This window comes from Stegodyphus dumicola, chromosome 3, assembly GCF_044657685.1.
Source record: "Stegodyphus dumicola isolate Sdum_Otavi_A_Nest chromosome 3, ASM4465768v1".
NCBI classification, from domain to species: domain Eukaryota; kingdom Metazoa; phylum Arthropoda; class Arachnida; order Araneae; family Eresidae; genus Stegodyphus; species Stegodyphus dumicola.
The window spans coordinates 136454237-136477981 of NC_140770.1; the positions used below are offsets into that span (position 1 = coordinate 136454237).

General features: G+C 34.0%; 1 protein-coding gene across 2 annotated transcripts in view; it reads right to left on the reverse strand.

Annotated features, from left to right (window-relative positions):
• The window catches only part of LOC118200110 (epithelial sodium channel subunit beta-like), a 70522-nt gene that overhangs the window by 27508 nt on the left and 19269 nt on the right, over positions 1 to 23745 (reverse strand). For both annotated transcript variants that reach the window (XM_035372034.2, XM_085813344.1), the window contains exons 4-11: positions 22731 to 22854; positions 20222 to 20355; positions 18875 to 18996; positions 18476 to 18636; positions 18262 to 18360; positions 16767 to 16866; positions 12171 to 12237; positions 5641 to 5686 (exon numbers count right to left, since the gene is read on the reverse strand). In XM_035372034.2, the coding sequence (XP_035227925.1) occupies positions 5641 to 5686; positions 12171 to 12237; positions 16767 to 16866; positions 18262 to 18360; positions 18476 to 18636; positions 18875 to 18996; positions 20222 to 20355; positions 22731 to 22854 (853 nt within the window). The remainder of the gene's footprint in view (positions 1 to 5640; positions 5687 to 12170; positions 12238 to 16766; positions 16867 to 18261; positions 18361 to 18475; positions 18637 to 18874; positions 18997 to 20221; positions 20356 to 22730; positions 22855 to 23745) is intronic.

Genomic DNA, 23745 nt, shown 5'->3' on the forward strand with positions numbered 1-23745 from the left:
TTATTTGCAGTCTGTAACAAAGCACGTTTCTGCGATGGGTGGGAATGAGCTAATATTCGCAAGAAATGATACTGCTTTTTCAAATTCTTCTTCGTCATTTCGGACGAAATAACCACAGTATTCCGTCTTTATCTGGAAACAGATTTTCGCGCATCCGATACTCCTCCGATGTTTGAGGGTGTAAGTCAATAACTAAATAACCAAAGGGTTTCGTAGTTGCTTTTATATAAGCATCCGTCAAAAAATGCCAGTTCTGAGGATATAACTGTCGTCCTAAGCAACTAACTTGGGAGACATCTCTTGCATTTTTAAACAAAATGATATAATGCGCATTAAGACTAATGTCGCGCATAACCTTTAAACGAGGGAATAAGTTTTGTAATATCACTATAACGCTGACTTCACAATGGTGTGAGGCGGCAGTAAAAAGATCGGCAATTTTCTCATTTAGTCGATGCATCAGGTCATCGACCACTATCAAATCCCCTTTTTCGTATCTATCCGGAAGACCTTGAATGAATTCAATGTCTGGTTCTTCCCAAAACCAAGGTGCGGAATACGAATAACACCATTTTACTTTTCTGATAGGGGCTTCATATATTCGATTTCGTATCATTTCGCGTACCAACGAAGTTTTACCTGATTGACTCGGTCCAATAACCAAACAGGAACTTGGATGTTTGAATTTTATCATCGCTGATAAATTCCTCTTTTTTTTTTTCTTTAACAAAAATATATTTACATTCATCCAACCGTTACCGATATCCGAGGACTCAAATGTCTATACATTTTGTCTGCAAAAACTGCATAGTTTCATAAATTCCCCCCTCATCATTTGTACGCCAATTATATCGGCATTCAACATATCGATATCTTTCCAAAAATAACGTATATCATAAACTGTTTTATTCTCTTTAACACATACATGCAAAAACAATTTTCGACCAATATAAACCGATTCCTTACAAGTAGAATTTCTTAAATCCACTTTCCCTTCACCCCATTCACAATTCCTCATTAATTCTCCGAAAAATATTCCTACGACGACTATTGTTATTGCCAACAATAAAACGAAATTTATAATAAAAATACTCCATTTTGTCGCACTCATCTTGCATCTACTACTCTTAATTCTCACTTTCAACTCCCTTTTTATACTAAATATTTCCAAAAAGAAAAAAAAAAAAAAAAAAAAAAAAATGAAAAACGAAAATGCACAAGCGAACTCAAGACGACGAACTCAATGAATGACCTGATGTTTTATGGGTTACTGCTGGTCGTCTCCGACCCCCCGCCGTCCAAAGAAGGTTAAAAAAACTACCAAAAAGAAAAGAAGAAGATACTACTTTTAAGAAAATCGAAGGCGTTTTATGAATGGTGTTGGTGGTGGGCATGCACTCACAATGTCGCTGCTGTCCATCTACAACCCCATCCAAAGAACGTTCAAAAAACTACAAAAAAGGAAAGAAGATACTATTTCTAACCAAGGAAAAATCGAATGCGTTTTATGAATGGTGTACGAGGGGGACAAGCATTCACAACGTCGCTGCTGTCCTTCACTTACACCATCCAAAAAAACGTTAAAAATACTACAAAAAAGCACTTACAGCTGGTGGCTATCAAACAAAAGAAACCTACCGAACGACAACAAACATGTTCCAAAAGTCAACAACCGAGAGGTCAGTCTCTAACTAAAGCAATCCCATTTTAGAAAAACATAGTATATGACAAACAGTCTCGCCTACATTACACTACTACTACATACTATTACTACTACTACATCCAAGTACTTTTGAAGGTCGACTGCACTTCCGGGGTGCAGGGATACTCAAATCCTAACTACTTACGGTATACCCTTAAAATTTTTTGGATGTATATTAATAAAATCTTTTCCTGTCAAGGCGTTACCATTTAAAACATCACCATTTTCACATGTTAAAATCTTTTTAAAACCAGAGCTGAGTAAAAATTTTTCATAATAAAAGTTATAAAAATTTGAGCAATTCATACTACAATATTAAACAGAAGAACTTAAAAAAAATTATTATTCTGCGCTATTTCAATTATACACGCATGTCCATAAATTAAGGATAATGCAAAATCAGGCAAAGGAAGAGTTAGCAGCAAAACAAATTTGACTTATTTGTAAAGCTTATTTATTAAACAAAAGGTAAAGAGCAAAAAAAGATGCTATATGTTTGATATTATTAAAAAAAAGCAATTTTTTCACCCTGAAGCAAATTACAAAAATAACCTATTTACAAAAAACCAATATTACATGGTTGGTATGACTGTTAATACATTGTATGTCTCCCAGACGATGCAATACAGTCCGTACAAGCCTGGGCATGCTGAGTATCAAATTATCGATCTGATCTTAGGGGATATTACACCACTCAAAAGCGATGCTCTCCGAAGTTCCGGTAGACATGTAGGGGGAGGTTGACGGGCTGCAACTCGTCGGCCAAGCATGTCCCACACGTGCTCTACAGGATTCAAGTCCGGTGAGAATGCTGGCCAGTCCATACGGGTTATATCCTCCGATTGAAGGCATTCGCTTACGATGTTTGCACGGTGAGGACGGGCGTTGTCATCCATAAACACAAATTGTGCGCCCATGGCGCCCCGAAACAAACGTACATGTTGTTCCAGAATGACGTCCCGATAGATTTGGCTTGTCATGGTTCCAATTTGAACATGCAGGTCAGCTCTGGAACCCAAAATAATACCACCCCAAAGGAGCACTCCTGCACCACCGTAACAGTGTCGTTCAATGATGTTTTCTTGGTGGTAACGGGTACCCGGAGCTCTCCATATGAAACTCCGGCGAGAATCAGACTGCAAGCTAAACCTGGACTCGTCGGAAAACATCACACAAGCCCACTGTTGCGGTGTCCACAATGCATGCTCTCTATTCCAGGCTAACCGCAGGCGACAGTGAGTTGCAGTAAGTGGAACGCATCAGACAGGTCGACGAGTATATAGACCAATCTGCCCTAAGCGTCTGTACACGGTCTGCCTTGAAATTGTCGTACCAGTGGCTAAAGAGAGCTGACGAGACAGGTATGAGGCTGTACTCCGCCTGTTTCTTTTGGAAGTAACTACCAAATACCGGTCCTCATTCGCCGTTGTAACTCTGGGACGAGCTGTGCTGTAACGTCTACTCACATTACCATCATCTTGGGATCGTTGCCAAAGCCTGGAGATGACACTCTGGGCAATTCCAAGTTGGTCTGATACTTCCAGTTGGGTACGTCCACATTCCAGACGGCCGATAATTCTACCACGTAAAAAATTATCCAAATGCGTCTTTTGTGTCATAACTATTTGGTTATTGCACTGAAATGCTTATAAAGCGCCTGCGAACAATTTTACTTCTTTGCCTGTATTCCTTATATATCACTCTCTTACACTCTCGTCATTGTGACGTACCATCGGTGTCATCTGGTTACTTTCTGAAATTTGCATACGACTCTTGAAGATGTGTGTAGTGATTTTACAGGTGATATATTTATTTTAGAGTTCGATATCCGTGTGACTCCGAATTATCCTTAATTTATGGACATGAGTGTAATTCCAGCTATTAAAATTTTACCATGTCCTATTTTCGTAACAATATTGCAACCAAATTTTATGAAACCTTTATCGATAACATATTTTTGAACTACTGTAATTTTAACATTCAAAATGGCAATGACGTTTTCTAATTGGCTCCATTTTTAAAAGGAACTGGTTGACATTCACGATATATGTGGATAAATCTTCAAAATTCTTTAGTTGGAGTTCAATCCGCAATATAGCGGATAGTGCTCTGAGGTTTTCAGCAATCTTTATTTATTTGGCCTTTCGTGAACTATGAATAAATATAATAATAATAATAATAATGAGCCTCACTGAATGCAAAAGAAGAAAAATTGCTTCTTTTAATGAAAGGAGTTCGCCCTTTCAAGCCATCTGTGATTAGTAAAGTACGAAACGAATAAAAAAGCGATTAGTAAAAAAGTGATTAGCAAAGTTTTATTAAAAAAGTCATGAGTAAAGTGGGAATTGTAACGTGATATATTTTTTAAAAAAGTGCAGAAAAAATCATCTAACTAATACTTTTTTAATCTGTAAAATTTTATGCGTACTGCGAGCCATAGATTTTGGGACATGAAATTTTAAAATGTTGCAGGTATAAGGATTAAAAAATCCAGTGGTTTCGAAACAAAAATCGCAAAAAACACTTTTTTTTAGAGATATAAAATGAATTTCATTTAAGAGATTATTCTCAGACTTTTCTGATGGTATAAATATTAAATTTATATGAAGATTAACTGAGGTATTTAAAAGGTATTTGCAAAAAATTGCTTTAAATTTGAAAATTCTAAATAGAATTTCGAGCGGAGACAAATCTCTTCGAAGTGCACATATTCTATTCTGGAAAAATTTTGTAGTTCTATGTCTCTGTTTTTTTGCCATGAGGCACACACACACACACACACATAAACAAACTCATTCTTTTGTTATAGTAGATTATATTATCGATTAAATATTGTTGAAATACCAAATCAATTAGGCTGCGTAATTTGGTGGAACAATATCCTCGGAATTCTGATGCAACAAAATGATTGAAACCACATTTACTTTTCATAATTATTTGCAATATGCTATGATTTTTAGAATTTTTATAGTCTTACTGCAGTTTAATAATTAAGAAATCGCCATTAAGCAATCAGAATCCTTCACTTAATGTAGAAATAGATCAAAACTGTAGACAATATATATAAACATTACTTTATTGCTTGGATTATTATTAAACGCCATATTTAAAATTTAAGCAATCTCTACATATAATAAAAGGAAGACTCCGTCTCTCTCTCTCTCTGTGTGTGTGTGTGTCTTTCGTTCGTGCTGCGCGTAAGCTGATAGACCCAGGGCTACGAAATATGAAACATAGGTGCATCCAGACAAGAGCCAGCGCACCTCGAAGCAAGTTTTTCAAAATTCGAATGAGTTTTTTTTTTATTTTTTTATTTTATGTTTTTTGATGAAATCGCATCATTTTGAAACATAATGACATAAAAGCGAGCTTTTACTCTACACATTCCATTTTCCCATCATCGTGAAGCGTAGGCACTTAGCTATTACACGAACTTAAAACAAATTTCGTATTTAAATAAACCGATTAAATACGAATTTATTTAGCAAAGTGACCTTAACACCTTTCCAATGAGAATTTTTTTTCAAATGTGTACTGCTTATTTTCCTTTAATCTTTAGACATGTTAAACTTTAATCCTTCCGATTCGTTTTCTAAAAAGAATTTATAATATTTTGTAATTATTATTATTAATAATAATGAAAATAATAATATTTTGTAATTTTTTTAAAAATTCCTTAACAAAAGCTTCCGAATAGACTTCTTACATCGCGATCTTCTTATTCTGACACGTATTTGTCTCGTGAGGCGCAACAGAAAGAATTTCCTTTTTTTTTCTCTCTCTCTTTTACGTTCAGTTTTGCTACCAAAGTATATGATACATGTGGTAGTAACTACGTGTTGCCTAATAAAACTAACAGTATTTATCTGTATTTGAAATGGAATTATAGGTATTCATAGTTGCTCATTGTAAAAAGTCAAAAATGTAATATTTCTTACCAATTCAATGTCTTCTTCCCTTAGTGTATACTCGAAGTCACGTGTGCTGAAAGATGAAAAATCTTTTAGTAAAATTTAAAAAATTCACATTTCTTTCGACAGTGAAGACAGAAGAATATGTCTTGGAATAAATAAAATTTCAATTTTGTTTTAGATAACTTACAATTTTAAACTGACAGCACTAAAATAAATGGTTTACTCGGAAAATTTTGTCATGGTAATGAATCTCAAAACGGAGCAAACAAATAATATAACTAAGACGACTTAAATTACTTATGTTATTTTATATACGAATTTTGTTATTTTATATACGAATTTAAACATTCTTCTGAAAGGCTTCAGACATATACAGTAGAACAGTAATTATAGTACAATAGAAGACCTTAATTATCTGAGCTAATTGATAACGTAATCACATCGGATAATCGATAAGACTGTTAACAGAGACTAATTTTTAAATCAGTCCAGTTCCCCCTCCCCGACAAGGTTTTCTGAAGTTCTTTATTTGAAATTATAAAAATAAACTCAGAAGTACAACTATTAATAATAGAAGAAACTTTTTTATTTCTTCCAATTAACGAACCTAAATAAACCGAAGCATAAGCCGGCCAATTTTTCTCATTTTTTGTTGCCTCATCATCTTCAGCATCACAACAGTTTTTATTATTTCCCAGAACTGTGCCGCGAAGGATTTTTTCGTCACTAGAAACTTTAAAATTTGATTTGCTGTTTTCTGCATTGATCCACCTCGAAATATGGATTCTTTTACTCTTTGAAACACATGTATGAATTGCACGTCAGTTAGCGTTGCTTTCATTTTCAACACGTGAGCCACAATTTTTACCGTAATAAAACCTGCACTGAAAACTGATTCAAATACATGAAGGGTAATTCAAAGTTTAGACTTGAATTTTAATTTAGGATCACTTTGTTGTATCGTCCATGGTAAATGTAACGAAAGCAGAGTTAAAATTGTTTAAACGTACAAAAACAGAAATACAAAATATTAAAAAACCTAAAATTAGTAAATTGATTCGATTTTCGTAAAATCATTTGGTATTCATTAATGCTGAGAAAACTTCTAAAATTCCTAGAATTTCACTCCATGGTAAAGTTACTACTCTACTCATAAGGCATTTTAAAATATTATTTTACAGTGAAGACACTTAAATTTAGATTTAACTTCCGAGACATTAGTTATCCATTTATTTATTTATTAGGACATTAGTTATCCATTTTATCCATTAGTTATCCATAATTTCATTCCATTTTATTTCTCCCACCTTCTTGGCATGTCTTCGTGGTGTGGTGGACTGCACGCTGGGCGTGTATTCCAAAGGTCCGCGGTTGGATTCCCGGCGAAGGCGTTGCATATTTTTTATCTCTCCTGCTTCCAAAATACGTAATATCTTTACACATTAATAATTAAATCAGAAAAACACAGCAGCACTCGACTTCCATAAATGATTAATCAGAAAACTCAACTTTCCATCAGTACTAAAATCTGGAAAACATACCATTTGATTTTTATGCATTTTATTTTCATTTGCTGTACACGTTTCATCAAAAAAGGGTATTTTGGAATTTATAATATCCTTAAATTTTCTTCTAGTGCTACTTCGCTGAAGTTATCCATAATTACTTTTCTGTATTTGCTATTTTAATATTTAATCATATGTTTAAATGTAACAAAAACAGTTTTAATTCTTAAAACCTCCTGAATATATTTTTATTAAATCAAATGCGGACTTTTTTTTTTTTTTTTCTTATGCCCCGAATAATACTGCACAAACATTACGTTTATTTTAAAATAGGAAACTTGAAAAATCAATCGCACCCATGCCGGGATTCGAACTTTCAACCTCCTTATTACTAGCCAGACGTTCTTCAAATTAAACGACGAAGGCATGTGGTAAAGAAGTAGAAAATTACTTACATACTTCCTATTTTAGAACGACTGGAGAGAAAGGAGCCCATTTTGTAAATCTAAGTGACAACAAATCACTGTCATCACTTTTTAATCGGACGCCAACTTAGAATCTTTAAGATTTTCGAAGATAGGTAAATGTGAAATTCAGCCATCCGATCTCCGGATGCTAGCCGGACGCGCCTTCCTTTGCACCAGAAAGGCACGGGTGTCCTCCGAAAACACTGCAGCAAATACATCACGGAGAAAGCATTGAAAAGCTTAAATATCGTCGTGCAAAACATCGTGGGAGAAAAGAAAGCAAGAAGAAAACATTGCGTCACGCAGAAAGTAGGGCAAAGCGTAAATGTCGACGTGAAAAACATCGTGGGAGAAAAGAAAGCAAGAAGGAATTATCGCAGCTCGAAAACATCGTAGTACAAAGCATCGTAATCGAAGATAAAGCGATTAAAAAACTTTGCAGTTTAAAAACATCGTCGTCGAAAATATTGTAGTAAAAAATAAAGCCCCTATGAATCCTGCCACAACGATAACATCGCAGACATGCGTTTTCTGGCCTTTAAATGCTTATTTGCATAATGAATTTGTGAGGGCAAGAAGGACTGAGGAACATTTTTACTTTTATATTTCATACGAGCCACGTCCAGAAAGTAAGTTCCGTTTTAATTTATCTCCGCTGCAGCTCTGCGATCGCAGTTCCGCACATGCGCAGTAGACGCTCTGTATCAAGGAGAAGAAACGCGCACCATTTGGAGATCGCTGTCAGTCACGTACGCTTTGTTGTGCTTGCTTACAATGTCGGTGTTGATTGAAAATCCCGCCGCTTGTGAAATCAGATCTGTGATTCGTTTTCTGAATGCGAGGAAAGTGAAACCTAGTGAAATTTATCGGCAAATTTGCGATGTTTACGGACCAAAAGCGATGAGTGATTCAATGGTGAGAAGATGGGTCCGAAAGTTCAATGACGATGAAGAACGAAGTGGGCGTCCATCTTTGGTTACAGAAGAACTGGTTCACGCGATTGATGACAAGATTCATGAAAACCGAAGGTTTACAATTAGTGCTCTCGCTATGGAATTTCCCCAAATTTCACGATCACTAATGCATGAAATTGTTACCGAAAAACTGAAATTTCGTAAACTTTGCTCACGTTGGGTACCAAAGATTCTTACTGAGCAACACAAAACAAAACGGATGGGTAGTGCACTTCAGTTTTTGACGCGTTATGCCGAAAGCGGCGAAGAATTTCTGACACAGATAGTCACAGGAGATGAAACTTGGGTTTCTTACGACACCCCTGAAAGTAAGCGGCACACTTCATCCCCAGCAAAGGTTAAGCCGAAGCAAATCTTGACACCTCGAAAAATGATGTGCACAGTGTTCTGGGACTGGAAAGGCATCTTACTCATTGATTTCTTACCGCGTGGTCAAATAATCAGAGCAGATGCTTATTGCGAGACACTTCGGAAATTGCGCCGCGCAATACAGAATAAGCGCCGAGGATTGCTGTCAAAAGGTGTTGTTTTTCTTCACGACAACGTACGACCACACACTACAAATGTGACGAAAAACCTCCTACAGGGATTTGGCTGGGACGTGTTTGACCATCCTCCGTACAGCCCTGACCTCGCTCCTAGCGACTTTCATCTGCTCTTACATCTTAAGTCTTTCCTTGGCGGTCAACACTTGAACAATGACGACGAGCTGAAAGAAACTGTTTCCAACTGGTTGAAGACACGGGCGGCAAATTTCTATGAAGAAGGTATACAAAAACTTGTGCCACGCTATGACAAATGCCTGCAATATTTCGGCAGTTATGTGGAAAAGTAGTTTAAGAGTTGTTGAATGTGCAATAAATAACTTTTCTGTAGCTGTACACAATTTACTTTTATTACCAAACGGAACTTACTTTCTGGACGTACATTGTATTTTTCAGTTAACTAATAAATTTTTGCTGGAAATTAAAAAAGAAATTCAAGCATTCAAAAACTGAAATTGAGTTAAAAATAATGCTAGGTAGAGTAGTTAATAGAATTTTAAACTTATAAAGTTAACTAATAAAGTCATTAGTTGCTTAACCTCTTTTATAAAGTATATTGGTAATATTTCAAGAAAAATTTAATCTAAAAAAGATTAGAAAAAGGAAGCTGAGTAATTGCATGTGGTAACCTATATTAAAATTTGTTAATTAATTACCAAATTATAAAATTCTAAGAACTGCTATAAGTAGCATTAATTTTCTATTTATTTTCAGTTTTTTAATGCTTAAGTTTTCATCTTAATTTTTCAACAAAAATTTATTAGTTAATTAAAAAATATATAATTGAAAATATTCCTCATTGCTTCTTACGCCAACTAATCACATGCATTTACAACATTTAAAACCTGAAAAAACCTACGACGTTATAGTCATGCGATTTTTTTATGTTTTATTTTTTACCTCACATTTTCGACGACGACAATTTTAAAATGAGAAGTTTTAGAATAGCTTATTTTCGACGGTGATGTATTCTACTGCAGTGTTTTAGAACTGTAAAGTTTTTCCCTTGTTTTCTTTTTTCTCACGATGTTTTGATGACATTTCCACCTAGCGTTGTTTTCTCTGCGACACTTTCGTCCGTGATACTGTAACCAAGGCGCGCTGTAAGGAAGGGGAGAATTCTTTACACATAAATATCCTGCATGGAAAAGATTTTCTCGAGTTTGATTAAAATTTACAAGGTACGGTAATGGATTCCATTTTTACAGAATTCTGATGTATAGAACACCTTGTCTACTGCACACATTGGTCATTTCGTTTATTCAGTCTTATGACAGGAAATGATCGCCTGTTTAAAATTTAATAATTAATTTAAAACTGCTAAATTCATTCCTTCTTTTGTTATATTTTTTATTAATTAATAAAAAACTTTGGCTTTCAGAAGTAATTTAATTTAAAATATTGCTTAGGTAACAATTAAAATTTTGAACTTCAAGATAACTGCTTATAAACTTGTTCAGAATACCTAAATGGTATAATTAATATGGTTATTGAAGGACTACAATGCAATTTGAATTAATTTTCGTTGCAGTTTATGTCAAATAATAATATTGTATGGACATTTGTTTTATACTCTTTAAACATATTGGAAAGTCCTACGGCTTTTCGAATCGAAACACGTTTTTTTTTTACTGCTGATAAGGAGTGATCTCGATAGAAGTGGATGCTCAAATATGGTCTTTTCTGCTCCCGATGCGCTATTTTAGCTTGAGCTGTAGCAAAATATTTTCAGTGCAGGGCTGAGAGTGAAGAACCGAAAGTTCATTCTCGTCAAATTATGCTTTATTATTTAAAAAAAATGAAAACTGCTAATCAGATTTCTCGTAAAATTTGTGCCTTATATGGACAAAGTACTGTTTCTGATGACACAGTTTGAGAAGTTTAAGAGATGAAATTTCAAATTTGAATATGATTCTTGTTCCGGACGATCATCTTCTGTAATCAAAGACCTATTGAAAGAAGCCATCGCTGAAAATCCCTGTTATAAAGTTCAGAAAATATTAGACAGACTAAGTATTTGAAACAGTACAGTACATGATCATTTGAAGAAGACTGGCATGCAAGCGGCTACGGATGTAAAAGTACCTCATACTTTAGCAGAACATAATGTGCTTGCTTGCTCGAGTTTCGACATGCAATTCTTTGCTGAAACGAAATAAAGAAGCTTCTTCTTTCAAAACGGCTTGTTACTGGAGATGAGAAGTGGATACGATAGAACAGCATTAAAAGAAAAAATTATAAGGTTAAACAAAAGAACCTCCTTTAATGACATCGAGATGGTGGCTGCATTCCAAAAAAGTAATGCTTTTTGTATGGTGGTACTACAAAGGAATTGTATACTACAAATAGTTGCGACTAAATTAGACAATAAATCCTTAAGAGTACTTTTTCCAAATGGCAATTTTAAAGCAAAGCCTTCTGAACTGACCAATCGTCGAGGTCTTGCCTTCATGACAATGCTCAGCTCCATACTTCGATGGCAGCCGCGTAGAGACTTATTGAGTATGGCTGGTTACGTTTTATAACACTCCTCCGCTATATTCCTTGGATCTTGCCTCTTCGGATTTTCATCTTTTCAGGTCGCTTCACAATTCTCTAAACGGCCTGGAGTTCACTTCTTTGGAGATTATCAAACAGCACCTCGATAACTTCTTTGCAAGTAAACCTAATAACTTTTTTTTAAGAAAGGAATTTTCCAGCTGCTGAAGAGATGGCAAAAAAGTCATAAACAAAATGGTGCTTATGTGATTCAATGAATTTATTTTATTTTTGTATTGCTTCATTTGTATTTATCATCAAAGTATGGCAGAACTTTCCAGATGATCATAAGAAGAGAATCCTGTGTGTTAGATATGAAAAATCTCCATATTTTCCTTTCTGCAATAAATACAAATTTAAATGAATAACTTCTATAAGAATTAAGTATTTTATTGCAGACGGATTCCAAAAGATTTACTGATTTTTAGATTCGTTTAGAACGTTCAAAACGTACATAAAATGAAGAGGAACATTGTAGTAAAATTCTTAGTAAAAGTGAAAAAAAATGAAACAGTGCTCACTTACTGGCATTCTGGGCTGCACTTTACAAAGCAATGTGTGTAGTTTACTTGCCTTGTGCAATAATCCGTAGCTAATAAAAAAAGGGAAATAAGAAAATGAATATGCGTATTGATTTCATAGTCAGTTACGCAAAAAGTTTCTTAATAAAACTATTTCAATTTACTCTGGTTCAATTAAAAAAGTGATTGTTCAATAGATCTCTATCATAAATAAAGATGAATTCGCATAAATGCAGGTTAATTTATATTTTGAATAAAATGAACGATTTTTCACAATTTTTGTATTACTTTGTCGATTTTGATCAGAAACAGTAGTCGTACGATTTCTGACACTGCTTAATTCTTACATATTCTTAAGCAGGAATGTCAAATGTTTCGTTTCCTGACTTTTTCCATATTTCCATATACCATCTGTCTATTCAATATGTAATTAATTAAGTATTTCGACACTAAAAACTCCATGTTTTTATGCTTTCTACTTAAAACCCAAGTTTACATACTATTGTTTCCATTCATGATTTTTGATAAACTAAAGAAAATAAATAGGGAAAAAATAATCAGCGCAATTTATTAATGTTCACAATCATATATGGTTGTTTTGTTTTAAATTTATGCGTTGCAAATACCCTTCGTTCAGTCTCACTTTGTAAACGGAACACATAATATTACTATTTTTTACAACAAGAATTTATATGAATTTGTTGTGCGCAAAAATGTGGCGTTTTTAAATATCTTATAAAAGGCCTTTAACCACAAGTACAACAACCACAAGCGAATATTTAGAGCTGTATGTTTAAGATCGTTATCTTGATAGAACTTAAATGTATTTTGTATTCTAAGTTTTCTTTCATTTCAGGTGTTCATTAAGAATATCTACATATATATATATATATTTATCCTAAGCCATATAGTTTTCGATAAACGTTAAATTTTTTATACCGAAGGCAATGAAACATTCAAAATCATTACAGCTCTACCGTCGTACGTAACTGTAGACAAAAGGTTTTCTGAATTAAATTCTTTATTCGGTTTTTGCCATATATTAATTCCTCTGTTTGACCTAAAAATATTAAATTGTGACTTTTCTGCAAATATAACGTTGTTCCTGCTCTAGATTTTGGGAAAGCTGGGTGCATGTCCCTTGTTTTCTTGCTCACGAAGAATTTTCTTCCTGATCGCCCACTGTATCCATATTCCTAAATTGACTGTTCAAAAAGCTTTCATAATTAGCTTTTATTGCAAACCATTCTTCTACATCTACTGAACGTTTTGCAGTACCAATTTGTGACTTTTGTTTGACTTTTCATAGAATAAATATGCAGTTTCTTGGTGTTAGCTCAAAATGTGGTCCAGACATCACTGCATTTTCAACGGTTCCACGCAATTTCCATCGATTTATAACATTCGTAAAGACCTAATTTTGTTCCAACGAATTATTTTTATTTTAAGAAACTTTCCTTTCCCTTCTAATTTCAATTTCCTGCCAGAATGCAAATTTAGATGAGGCATATGCAAATCTAAATGTGTTCAGAAATAGTATTTAAGTAGCAGATTTTAAGAGCTCGTTGTAGGAGAGTTACATCTGAATTTATGTAGCGTGTTTGACAGTAGCTCTGTAGTTGAATAGTTGGTGTAGCTACTTAACTTTAGATTATACTGATATTCTAGGCTAGACTTTACTGTGTGCAGTCGATTAAGCGGTTTAGATTTAGTAGGAGCCAGTCATGTAGCTAAACTTTAATTCATTGCGATTTTACATACTATTTTGTGTTTAAGATACTTAGCCACAAGTGGTGGTTAAATTTGTGAGCACCGAATGAGTGCATTTTCTGTGACGTTTAGTTAAAATAAAAAGGTTGTTATAACCATTGTCAGCAGTCATCTGTTCTTTCAAGACACAGCGAGAATTTGCTACTTCGTCTTTTAGTGGACTCTACAGTTTGTGCTACCAAAACACACAAGAAGACTCTACACATCAAAGATAGTTAAATGCTTTACACAAGGTTTTTTTTAGATATTTCGAATACTTTTACCATCTTTAAAAAGATTAACTTTCTGGCAGAATTGGCCATTAATTTGTAGCGTCTTGCCATGCTCATATCAGATACGGAAATATTACCATGCTTTGCTAAACAAGTAATAGTTTACAGATGATAATTCTTGTGACTTTTTTTATTTAAAACAAATATATAGGTAAAAAAAATAATATGTAAAAGATTAAATTAGCAGCGTAAATTAATTTTCCTTCTCTATTCTAAAAATAGCAACATCTATTTGCACTGCGTCATTTCGAGAAAAATCTATGTCATATGACTCTTACGTAATTCTGGTGATGTAAATGGAACTAAAACTCAAGCAGCCTACAATAATTTTACAGCAATATTAACTATACAATCAAAATCCTTTGAGAACCAAAACTAACTCAGTTTGACTTGAGATTTCATCCTGAACATTACACACTTGCTTCCCACGCTTTGGCCTAGTAACACTGCTGTCTGTCTGTTGCTGCTTTCCTGCTACAAAGTTTTCAAAAATGTAAGCCTTTTAGAACAAGCACATTTAATGTGCCGACTTGTGTGTAGCAGTAAGCTGTTGCTGAAAATAAAACTGAAAATTTAATCTTCCTTTGCATCCAAATTTCTGCTCCTGAATATATCACACATATATACAGGGGTTGGACAAAAATATGGAAACACCTTTAAAAAAACATGTTTCTTTGCTTAATATGGTGTAGGAAACCCGTTGGCATCCAAAACAGCTTGCAGTCTTCTCGAAATGGATAAATACAGTTCCTGTATGTTTGCCAAGGGAATATTATACCATTCTTCCTGCAAAACGGTGGCAAGTTCGGATAACGATGTTGGCGGTGGATAACGAGAACGCACTTTCTGTTCCAATGTAGACCACAAAGGTTCGATAATATTCAGGTCTGGTGACTGTGGTGGCCAGGGGAGATGGGACAACTCATCCTTGTGCTCAGAAAACCAGTCCTGGACAATGTGAGCTGTGTAAACAGGGGCTTTGTCGTCTTGGAAGACACCATCACCAGCGGGGAACAAAGTTTGTACCATGGGATGCACTTGATCGGCTAAAATGTTCACATAAGTCTTGGCAGTCATGTGCCCTGACACAGTTATCATGGGGCTAGCAGAGAACCACGATATGGATGCCCAAACCATAACAGAACCCCCGCCATGTTTCACTCTTGGCAACAAGCAGTCTGTATTATAGGCTTGAAATGGCGTTCTCCAGACGTAAACTCGGCCAGAAGTGGGAAACAATGTGAAAGAAGACTCGTCAGACCATATTACTCGCTTCCACTGCTCTATAGTCCAGGCTTTATGACTTAAACACCACCTTTTCCTGTTACGGGCATTAGCATCACTGATGAGTGGCTTCTCAATTGCAGCACGGCCAGCAATTCCCTGTTTATGAAGCTCCCTTCTAATTGTTTTGGTACTCACAGGGTTCGGTAACACAACATTCATTTCAGCAGTAACTTTTGCAGCTGTGGTCTTCTTATTTTTCGTCACAATTGCCCTTAATGATTGCCTGTCACGATCACTCAGGACACACTTTCGTCCGCTCTGTGATTTAGCAGATGATGTTTTTCCACTTTTCAAATATGTGGAATAAATCTTCGATACAGTACCTCTTGAAACACTAAACACCTCGGCTACCTTGCTTACGGAAGCACCTACCATACGTGCTCCAACAATTTGCCCACGTTCAAAGTCTGTTAACTCTGACATAATGCAATGACAACCTCACATAACAGTACTCTGACAACAACTGAACTGTTTAGCACATTTACGAAGTTGTATAGGTGGCGTCAGTAGTCAAAAACGCCAGCGCCACCTACATATTTCATTAAAATCAATCTTTCTTTTCAAACAAGGTGTTTCCATATTTTTGTCCATCCACTGTATATATATATATATAACAAGGTATATTGCCCGCCAGTCATGCAGACGGTATAGTGGTTGCAGGAGCCAACTGCAGTACCTAAGTGCCCGGGTTTGAATCCCAGAGAAGACATGGATGTTTGTAAACGTATAGTATCCGTGCGGCATGGGAACACTCTAATAAGCAGCGAGGCCGAAAGTCCTCACGTGTGGTTTTGTGGAAGGGGAGAGGGGTGGGAGACCCCCGGGGGTGCTCTTCCGCAATATTTGGGGGGGGATAGAAGTTTAACCTCTCTTTGGAGTAGGCTCTGGCAACCATTGTTCCATGTAATATGGTCATTTCAACAAAAATTTGGAACGGACGAATTATGTGAGTTACTCATTAACACTTTTTGAACAAACTATTGCACTTCAAGGAATATTTTGATGACATTTATTTTACAAAAATCAAGGCTCAAAATACAGAAAGGGAAAAAACTGAAAAAATTATCAGGAAAAAATATAAGTCTGTATTTCAATATTTAGTGCAAGATCTATGCAAATAAATTTCAAGAATACAAGTACCGGAAAACAAACGTGAGCCACTCATGCATTAATTAATACATTTGATTGAAAATTACATGATATAGTTTGAATGTATAAATTTAAGTAAACTTATATTTTTATAAATCATTTTAAGCAATTTGTCACCTTACCTTCTGCACAGAAGTTAAAATTATGAGGATAAAGATTATTAGTTAGTACGCAGCTGCATGAATTCATGGTCTGATTCAGTATACACTCTTCAACACACATCTGAAATTATAAGAAAGACATGTATAGGTAAAAAAAAGTATTTAAAAATCCTTCTATGAGAAAGTTATGTACTTTTCAAAATAATATAAGCCTTAATATATCAATAAATATAATATTAAACTACTAAAATGTCTCTAGTTTTTACACTATGTTCTTAACGCTGCAGATTATATTTCTTAAAAATAAAGTAACTATTTATTAAACCAAATTGAATTTTAATTGCTTCATATAGATGATATTCTCATAAGGGCTAGGATCCACTTATAAAAATACATAACATACTAGTTGTATTGTTGAATTGGAAGGGTGAAGAAGCAAATTGAAAAATCATTATATTATCTAACCATTGAACCAATCATTATATTAACCCAGCACTTGAATGACTTGCACCACTACACTCCGGCATAGCATAGGCTGGCCTTTCGGATAATACGAACTCGTTCTATGTAATTTCAGCCATCAGAGCCGAATTTATCAGAGTTTAATACTATGTATGACCCCGGATGCATACTCGCTCAGTAAAGTGAACCGGTTCTTTGAATCAATTCACGAGAAGATTGCACATCTCTAATTCTTATTTTTAGTCCTAATGGGCTTTGTCCTGAGGGACTATTGTTTTCGTTTTGCGATTTTGCGTCGAATCGCTCTGAATGTCCTTTCACTTTTCAAACTGTTGCCACTAAATATGATCACCCTGCATTATATTTGAAGAATCTGCATAAATGTATCTGTGTTTCTCGCATTGTGATAGCGGTACCTAGAGCCATCCAACTTTGAATGACGTAATCCTACTGCAAATATGGGTATCTGGAAGCCCAGATATGAAATTTGGAATTTTTTTTATTATCGATTTCATACTTTGTAAAACTTTAACGAATTTTTGACTAACAAACTCAAGAATTTCAAAGCGAGCAATGGAAACGTTGTACAGAAAAAAAAAAAAAAAAAATTTATCTCCAGCGCGTGAGACTGTGTATCGGAAATTCTAAAGATATGCTCAATGTAAAATTATTTTGCGATATTGCTCTTGAAATGGTTTAAGTGCGAAGAACATGGTATTTAATAAATAAAGGTAGCACACAAAATGCTAAAAAAACGCTCCTTTGGACGTAATTTAAAATCTGAAACCTTTCAGATTTTCTTTTTTTCATTTTATATGAACTGAAAAAAAATTGCATATGGAAAATAATACATATTACTGTTACTGCTTTTACAAAAATGACACTGTAGTATGGAGTAAACAAATGGAATACTTTTATTTCTTCCGTTTATATTTTCATGCAAAAAAATTAAATGGCACCTTTTAAAACTTCTAGTTTCGTTTTAGACATGTTCACAAAAGTAATTGTCGTATAAAATTTCCTTGAAATTCTTAGGAATTATATTTGACCGTACCTGTTTGGAGAGAGGTCCATTTCTTCCTCTAATTTCCCATTTTTTGATGTAATCTGTACAGTTAGTCTGATAAGGCCAGGGCAGCAAGTTCTTGATATTCTAAATCCAAAAATATGAGTCGAATAAAACTTGTATTTTCTCTTGTTGAAATATGAGCCACATTACAGGAAACACCACATATTTTAGAAAACAGCGAACTAAACTTAATTCGTACCTCTTTAATTTGCATGATGTACGTTTTTCTTGGCTTCACTGTGAATCCTTCATTGAACGGATTAAGAATATTCCATGGAGAATGTATGGCTAATTGCCCTGCCACGGGGCGTCCTATACGGAAATATTCTTCCGGTTCCAAGTCCAGAATGAGCCTTAACACTATTAATTAGACATAAATTAATCGACTAACTAATAAAGCATTAATTCAAAAAATTTCAAATATTTTCTACTAGAATGAATCAAAGAATTGTGTAGAAAAGAAAAAAGAAAAAAATTCACGTAGCTTGCACTGAATAGCAAATTATCCGTGAATATCCTGAGAAATATATCCTAGTATCAAAAAGCACATGGAATTTCACAATTCATGTTTGAAAATTAATTATTTTCTTGCACATACCTGCTCTTGTGGGTACCATAGGTAGATTTAGAGAGGATTTAGTCCATCTTGCATTAATTATATAGCATTTTTTCATCTTTCCATAAAGATCTTGGAACATAAACGGTGTGAATGTGGTGTTCCTGCAATCAAATTAAAATATGAAAGAGTAAAAGCAATAAATTAAAAGATTTGTATATTCACTTTAATTTTATCAATCTTTTGATTCCACTTTGATTTTATCCATTTTTTACAGTTATCCGAAAAGCCGTGTAAAATATTGCTTGAATTTAATTACTGTTATTTTAAACTTTATCTTTCTATCTATCTCTATTTCTGTAAATATATACATGTTCCGGTATCCATTCGTTAATCGTAATGTACGAAATGTGATTCAAAAACGAATTTGAGGAAATCTTGAAATGCTATGATAATTCAAACATTTTTTTTTAATTTAGCAAATTATTTACTTCAACCGAATCTCTCTCTCTCTATACAGAAATATTAAATATAAAATTCGTAATTCCGCTGATAATTTCGGTATTGGAAATTCTAAATCTTCTTCATCATCACGTTTTTTTAAAATTATTAATGAATAAATTTCCTTATCAAATTTTTGTCATACGGAGATAAGATTTCGTATAATTTTATTTTCCATAACGAGAGAAAACTTTCCCAAATTTAAGCATAGGAACCGGAATATCGCATTCAAAGTTAGATTTCGCTTTTTTTTAAATTAATTTTTTATTAATTCGGAATTGCCGAAACATGAACATTTTCGTCAATTTAAACACTCTTGTAATAGGAAGTATACGACAAGCGATTGCGAGAAGCGCTTGGGTCTACGACAAGCAATTGCGAAAATAAAGTTTGGTTAAGGACTAAGCCGACTTAAGCCGAGTAAGGGACGCCTGTGAATATATGTATACGTTTGGTACTACCGGACTGCAATAAAGAAGGGAGACGCACAACAAAATGTTAGAGTTGTCCCACATACAAAATTTCACCGTTCTATGGCTGACCGTTATTGAGTTACATGAGATATATACATATGTGCGTACATACAGATATCACAAAAAATCCATTCTGAATATATTCGAATTCCATTTTACAATCCGTTTTTCAAAAAAAAAAACAGTCTTTTATTTCGTTCGTATGTACAGATGTTACACAAAAAAATTGTCCAAATGGATTCGGAAACAGTCAAAATGGATATCTCCGCTAAATTACCATATCCGAAATTTTTCGCGATTCCTGTAACAACATACTTCTTTTAACACGAACATGAAAGGTAAAGCCTTGAATTACAATATATTCAACGACAAATAAGTGGACTGTAAAGTAATTCGGTGGTTTCGTTCAACTTACTTGCAGTAGTCGAAAGTTACGTTTACATCTCCGAAATTACAAGAAGATATCAAAGGGTAAGAATTATGTCCAAGTTTTTCCATAATTTCTTGAGTCGCACTTGCTTCATCTATCATAGCAAACTCACGTGGAAACTAACAAAGAAAAATATAAAAATATTTTAATTCGAAGCTTGAGAATATATAAGCATGGCTAGTATAAAAAAAGAAAAAGAAATTTTTAACATTTCTTCTTTGAATATTGAAAAGGTGAGATTCCTAAGGTTTTAATTTTTTGTTACATTATCGAATTTGGGGTTTTCCCCCAAATATTGCTGGAATTTTTAAAAGAATTAAAAAAAATGTCGAAATTTCCTCTTTGGGAACTTTAGTATTAGGGATATAAACAAGCCTGAAAATTCTTAAAATCAACTTTTATATAATGATTATGTTATACAATAATGTTATAAAACCAAAGCGTTGATTTGCAGAATTTCCTACTTGTTTTTGGTAACAGAGCTTCCGCAGCTGAAGTTTGAAAATCTTCCGAAATTGGTCCAATAAATCCTTCACTATTTTACGAAATATCTCCAAAATTGACAGGCCTAGTCGAACTTCAACCCGTTCACCACTACGATTTTTATCTCTAGTGAAAAATGCTGCTTTTGACAACTTTAATGCTACGTTTGAAGTCAGACATGTTTGTTCATAAACATTTATTTTGGGTGTTACCGGTGTTGCCGTAAATGCATTTAGGAATGGAATATTGTGAATTTGTTTTGTATGGTGGGGCTTTCTTTTGATGAGCTTTTCTCTAGCAAAGTATGTTACTATATCTGTCTCGTATAGTAATCCTGTTCAGCGAACGTATTGAATGTAACTGTGCTGTTATTTCGACAAAAGCCAGAATTTTTTTATTCATCAGATTATTCTGATGTACGGAGACCAGAGGAATGGGCAAAAAGTTAGATTTCGTAACTTTTACAAAAATGATTTTTTTTAAATTTAAAACTGCCAAAACAGATACTTTTATGTCCTTTAAAACATTTTTATGATTGAAAGTATATGTCTGTGACTAACAGTGGCAAAAATAAAGACGGATAAGGACTTTACAGCATACAGTTTATACAGAAGGGTTAACAAATAGATAACTTCATATCGATGTCATTGTGTGTTGTATTATGCTACTTTCATTACATAAACAATAACAGTTTCCGAGCAGCAGTGAACTTCAGCTGTCACTGCTACAAGGAATAATCAAAAGAAAAGAACTGGATTCTGAGTAGTTTCCATTCGAGCCGAGTAAAATATATTACAGAGCTATTCCTTCTCTCATCACAAAAGATAAAGGTTGCTTATCGAATTGAAAAGTAATTCAGCCTGTAAAAAATCATTATTTAACGCGGAGATTCAAGTCATAAATCCGACATCCGGAGATTTGCATTGAAAACCAGAGTATACGAGTAGAAACCGGAGATTTAGCAAATGTGTTTGTATCTCCCTCCGCTTTGAAATATTTTGCAGTTAGAAGTACATGTGTAGGATCGGTATTCAAGAAAATGAAGCAGCATTTTCCCCATTACTGTGTAGAAAAGAGAGCGACAAAATGTAAAATACAAGACGATTCAATAGGCGCATTCATCAGACTTTCAAAAAATGTGAAAATTCCAAAATGGATGTAAATGGCAAATTATTTCAATCGATGACACCCATATACGGTTACAAGTAACATACCACTCGAAATTTCACTTGCAGTTTATGTCGTTAGCTTTAAAAACGATTTGTTCGGTACAAGATAGAGATAAGATTTTCTCAAGCAGAAAGAATTTTTATGATTGAGCATTATTTCTCAACGCATAAATTTGATGGCAATGCCATCATTCCCACACTTTAGTTTGGTGATTGCAGCATTTTATTTCCGACTTCATCTAATTTTTCCCAACTCAACCGATGGACCGCCGGGTCATTTCTTAAGGTGAACATTTCCAGTTTCTAGAAATCAGCTTATTAAGCTAAATTTCATTATTTTGATAGATTCATGAACATTTGGAAAGATTTATGTAAACGGTTCAATAATTTTTCCGGACGACTGCTTTTTGAAGTAATGCTCAATCATAAAATTTCTTTTTGTCTGAGAGGTTCACCTGTATCTTGCAATAAACATACAATTTTTATAACTCACAATATAAACTTCGATTGAAATATCAAGTTCTAATATTTTTACCGTTATTGGAGTGCCATCACTGAAACAAAATTCCTATTATTATCCATTTTGAATTTTTCACAGTTTTTGAAAGTTTGATGAACTTGGGTTTTGGATTACTTTGTAGAATTAATAGTTATTTTATTTTGGTGTATTGTTGTTCTCTTTCGATCATTTTGTGCGCCTGGAATTTAAATGCCTTTTTTTAATTCTCTTGCAATTACTTTTGAGTTGTAAGAAAACTATTACACATTGAATTATGTAGCTTGTAATTAAGTCTTTGACATTTTATATTTCTTAAAAACTATAATTAAATACATTTGCTTACCATATTGCTTCCTTTTATTGTTCCATTTGCACAAAATATAGGATAACTGCTGCAGAACTTTGGAACATTGGTAACAGGTTCACAATTATTTGGTTTCAAGCGACAGTACTCGTTTCTTCGTAACCTATATTAGAATTCAAAATATGAATTTATAATTAATGGTATAACTTCTAAGGAGTTAAAAAGGATCATGGAAATACTTAACCTCAAACTTAAAGGTTAGGCTAAAGAAATTCTGTCCAATGGTTGGCGAGTTATCGTCTCTGCTACTGTTTAACTATTAACACACAAGTTAACAAACGCAAAGATAACTAGAATACTTAAGTAAGTATGTTAGTTATTTTTGTAAGGAAAAGTAAAAACTAATCGAAAATTTTATTAGAGACGACTTGAAGGTAATTCAGCTAAAAATTCTTACAAACTAAACTATACGTCTTCTCGCCGACAGACAACAACCTAACCTTGCTGTCATTTCATTTCATTCGTCCATCAGTAATAAAATCGTACGGATTCTTCAGGTCATTTTCTCCCCTACCAATAAATTTCGTTATTCTGCTCTAAAAGATTCCACCCCTGACTTGAGGAATTTGTAGTATATCTTTTCAGTATAGTTTGAGATATATCGAAAGAACTGAAACAGCTTTGAAATTTCACTTCAAGGACCATAAATACTTTGGCCAGAAAGAAGAACTAAAGAACTATTCGATAGTTAATCATAGATAGAAACTTAATCACAATTCTGACTTACGCTCTGCGAAAATGATCCATAGAGCTTCCCAACTGGTAAACTTGAAACTTTCCATTCACAAAAAATTCATCCTCTTTAATTAGTGACATTAATTCCAATCCATTCTTTCATAATGCTTTTAGAATTCTAATATCTTAACTTTTCACGATTCATTACTATTTTCCTCAATAGATAGCTCTACGTTCGTGGTCTGAGAGGATAGGACATTGAATGGGACACCCACATCCATCCACTGTTATTCAAATATTACATTTAAGTAAGCCGGTG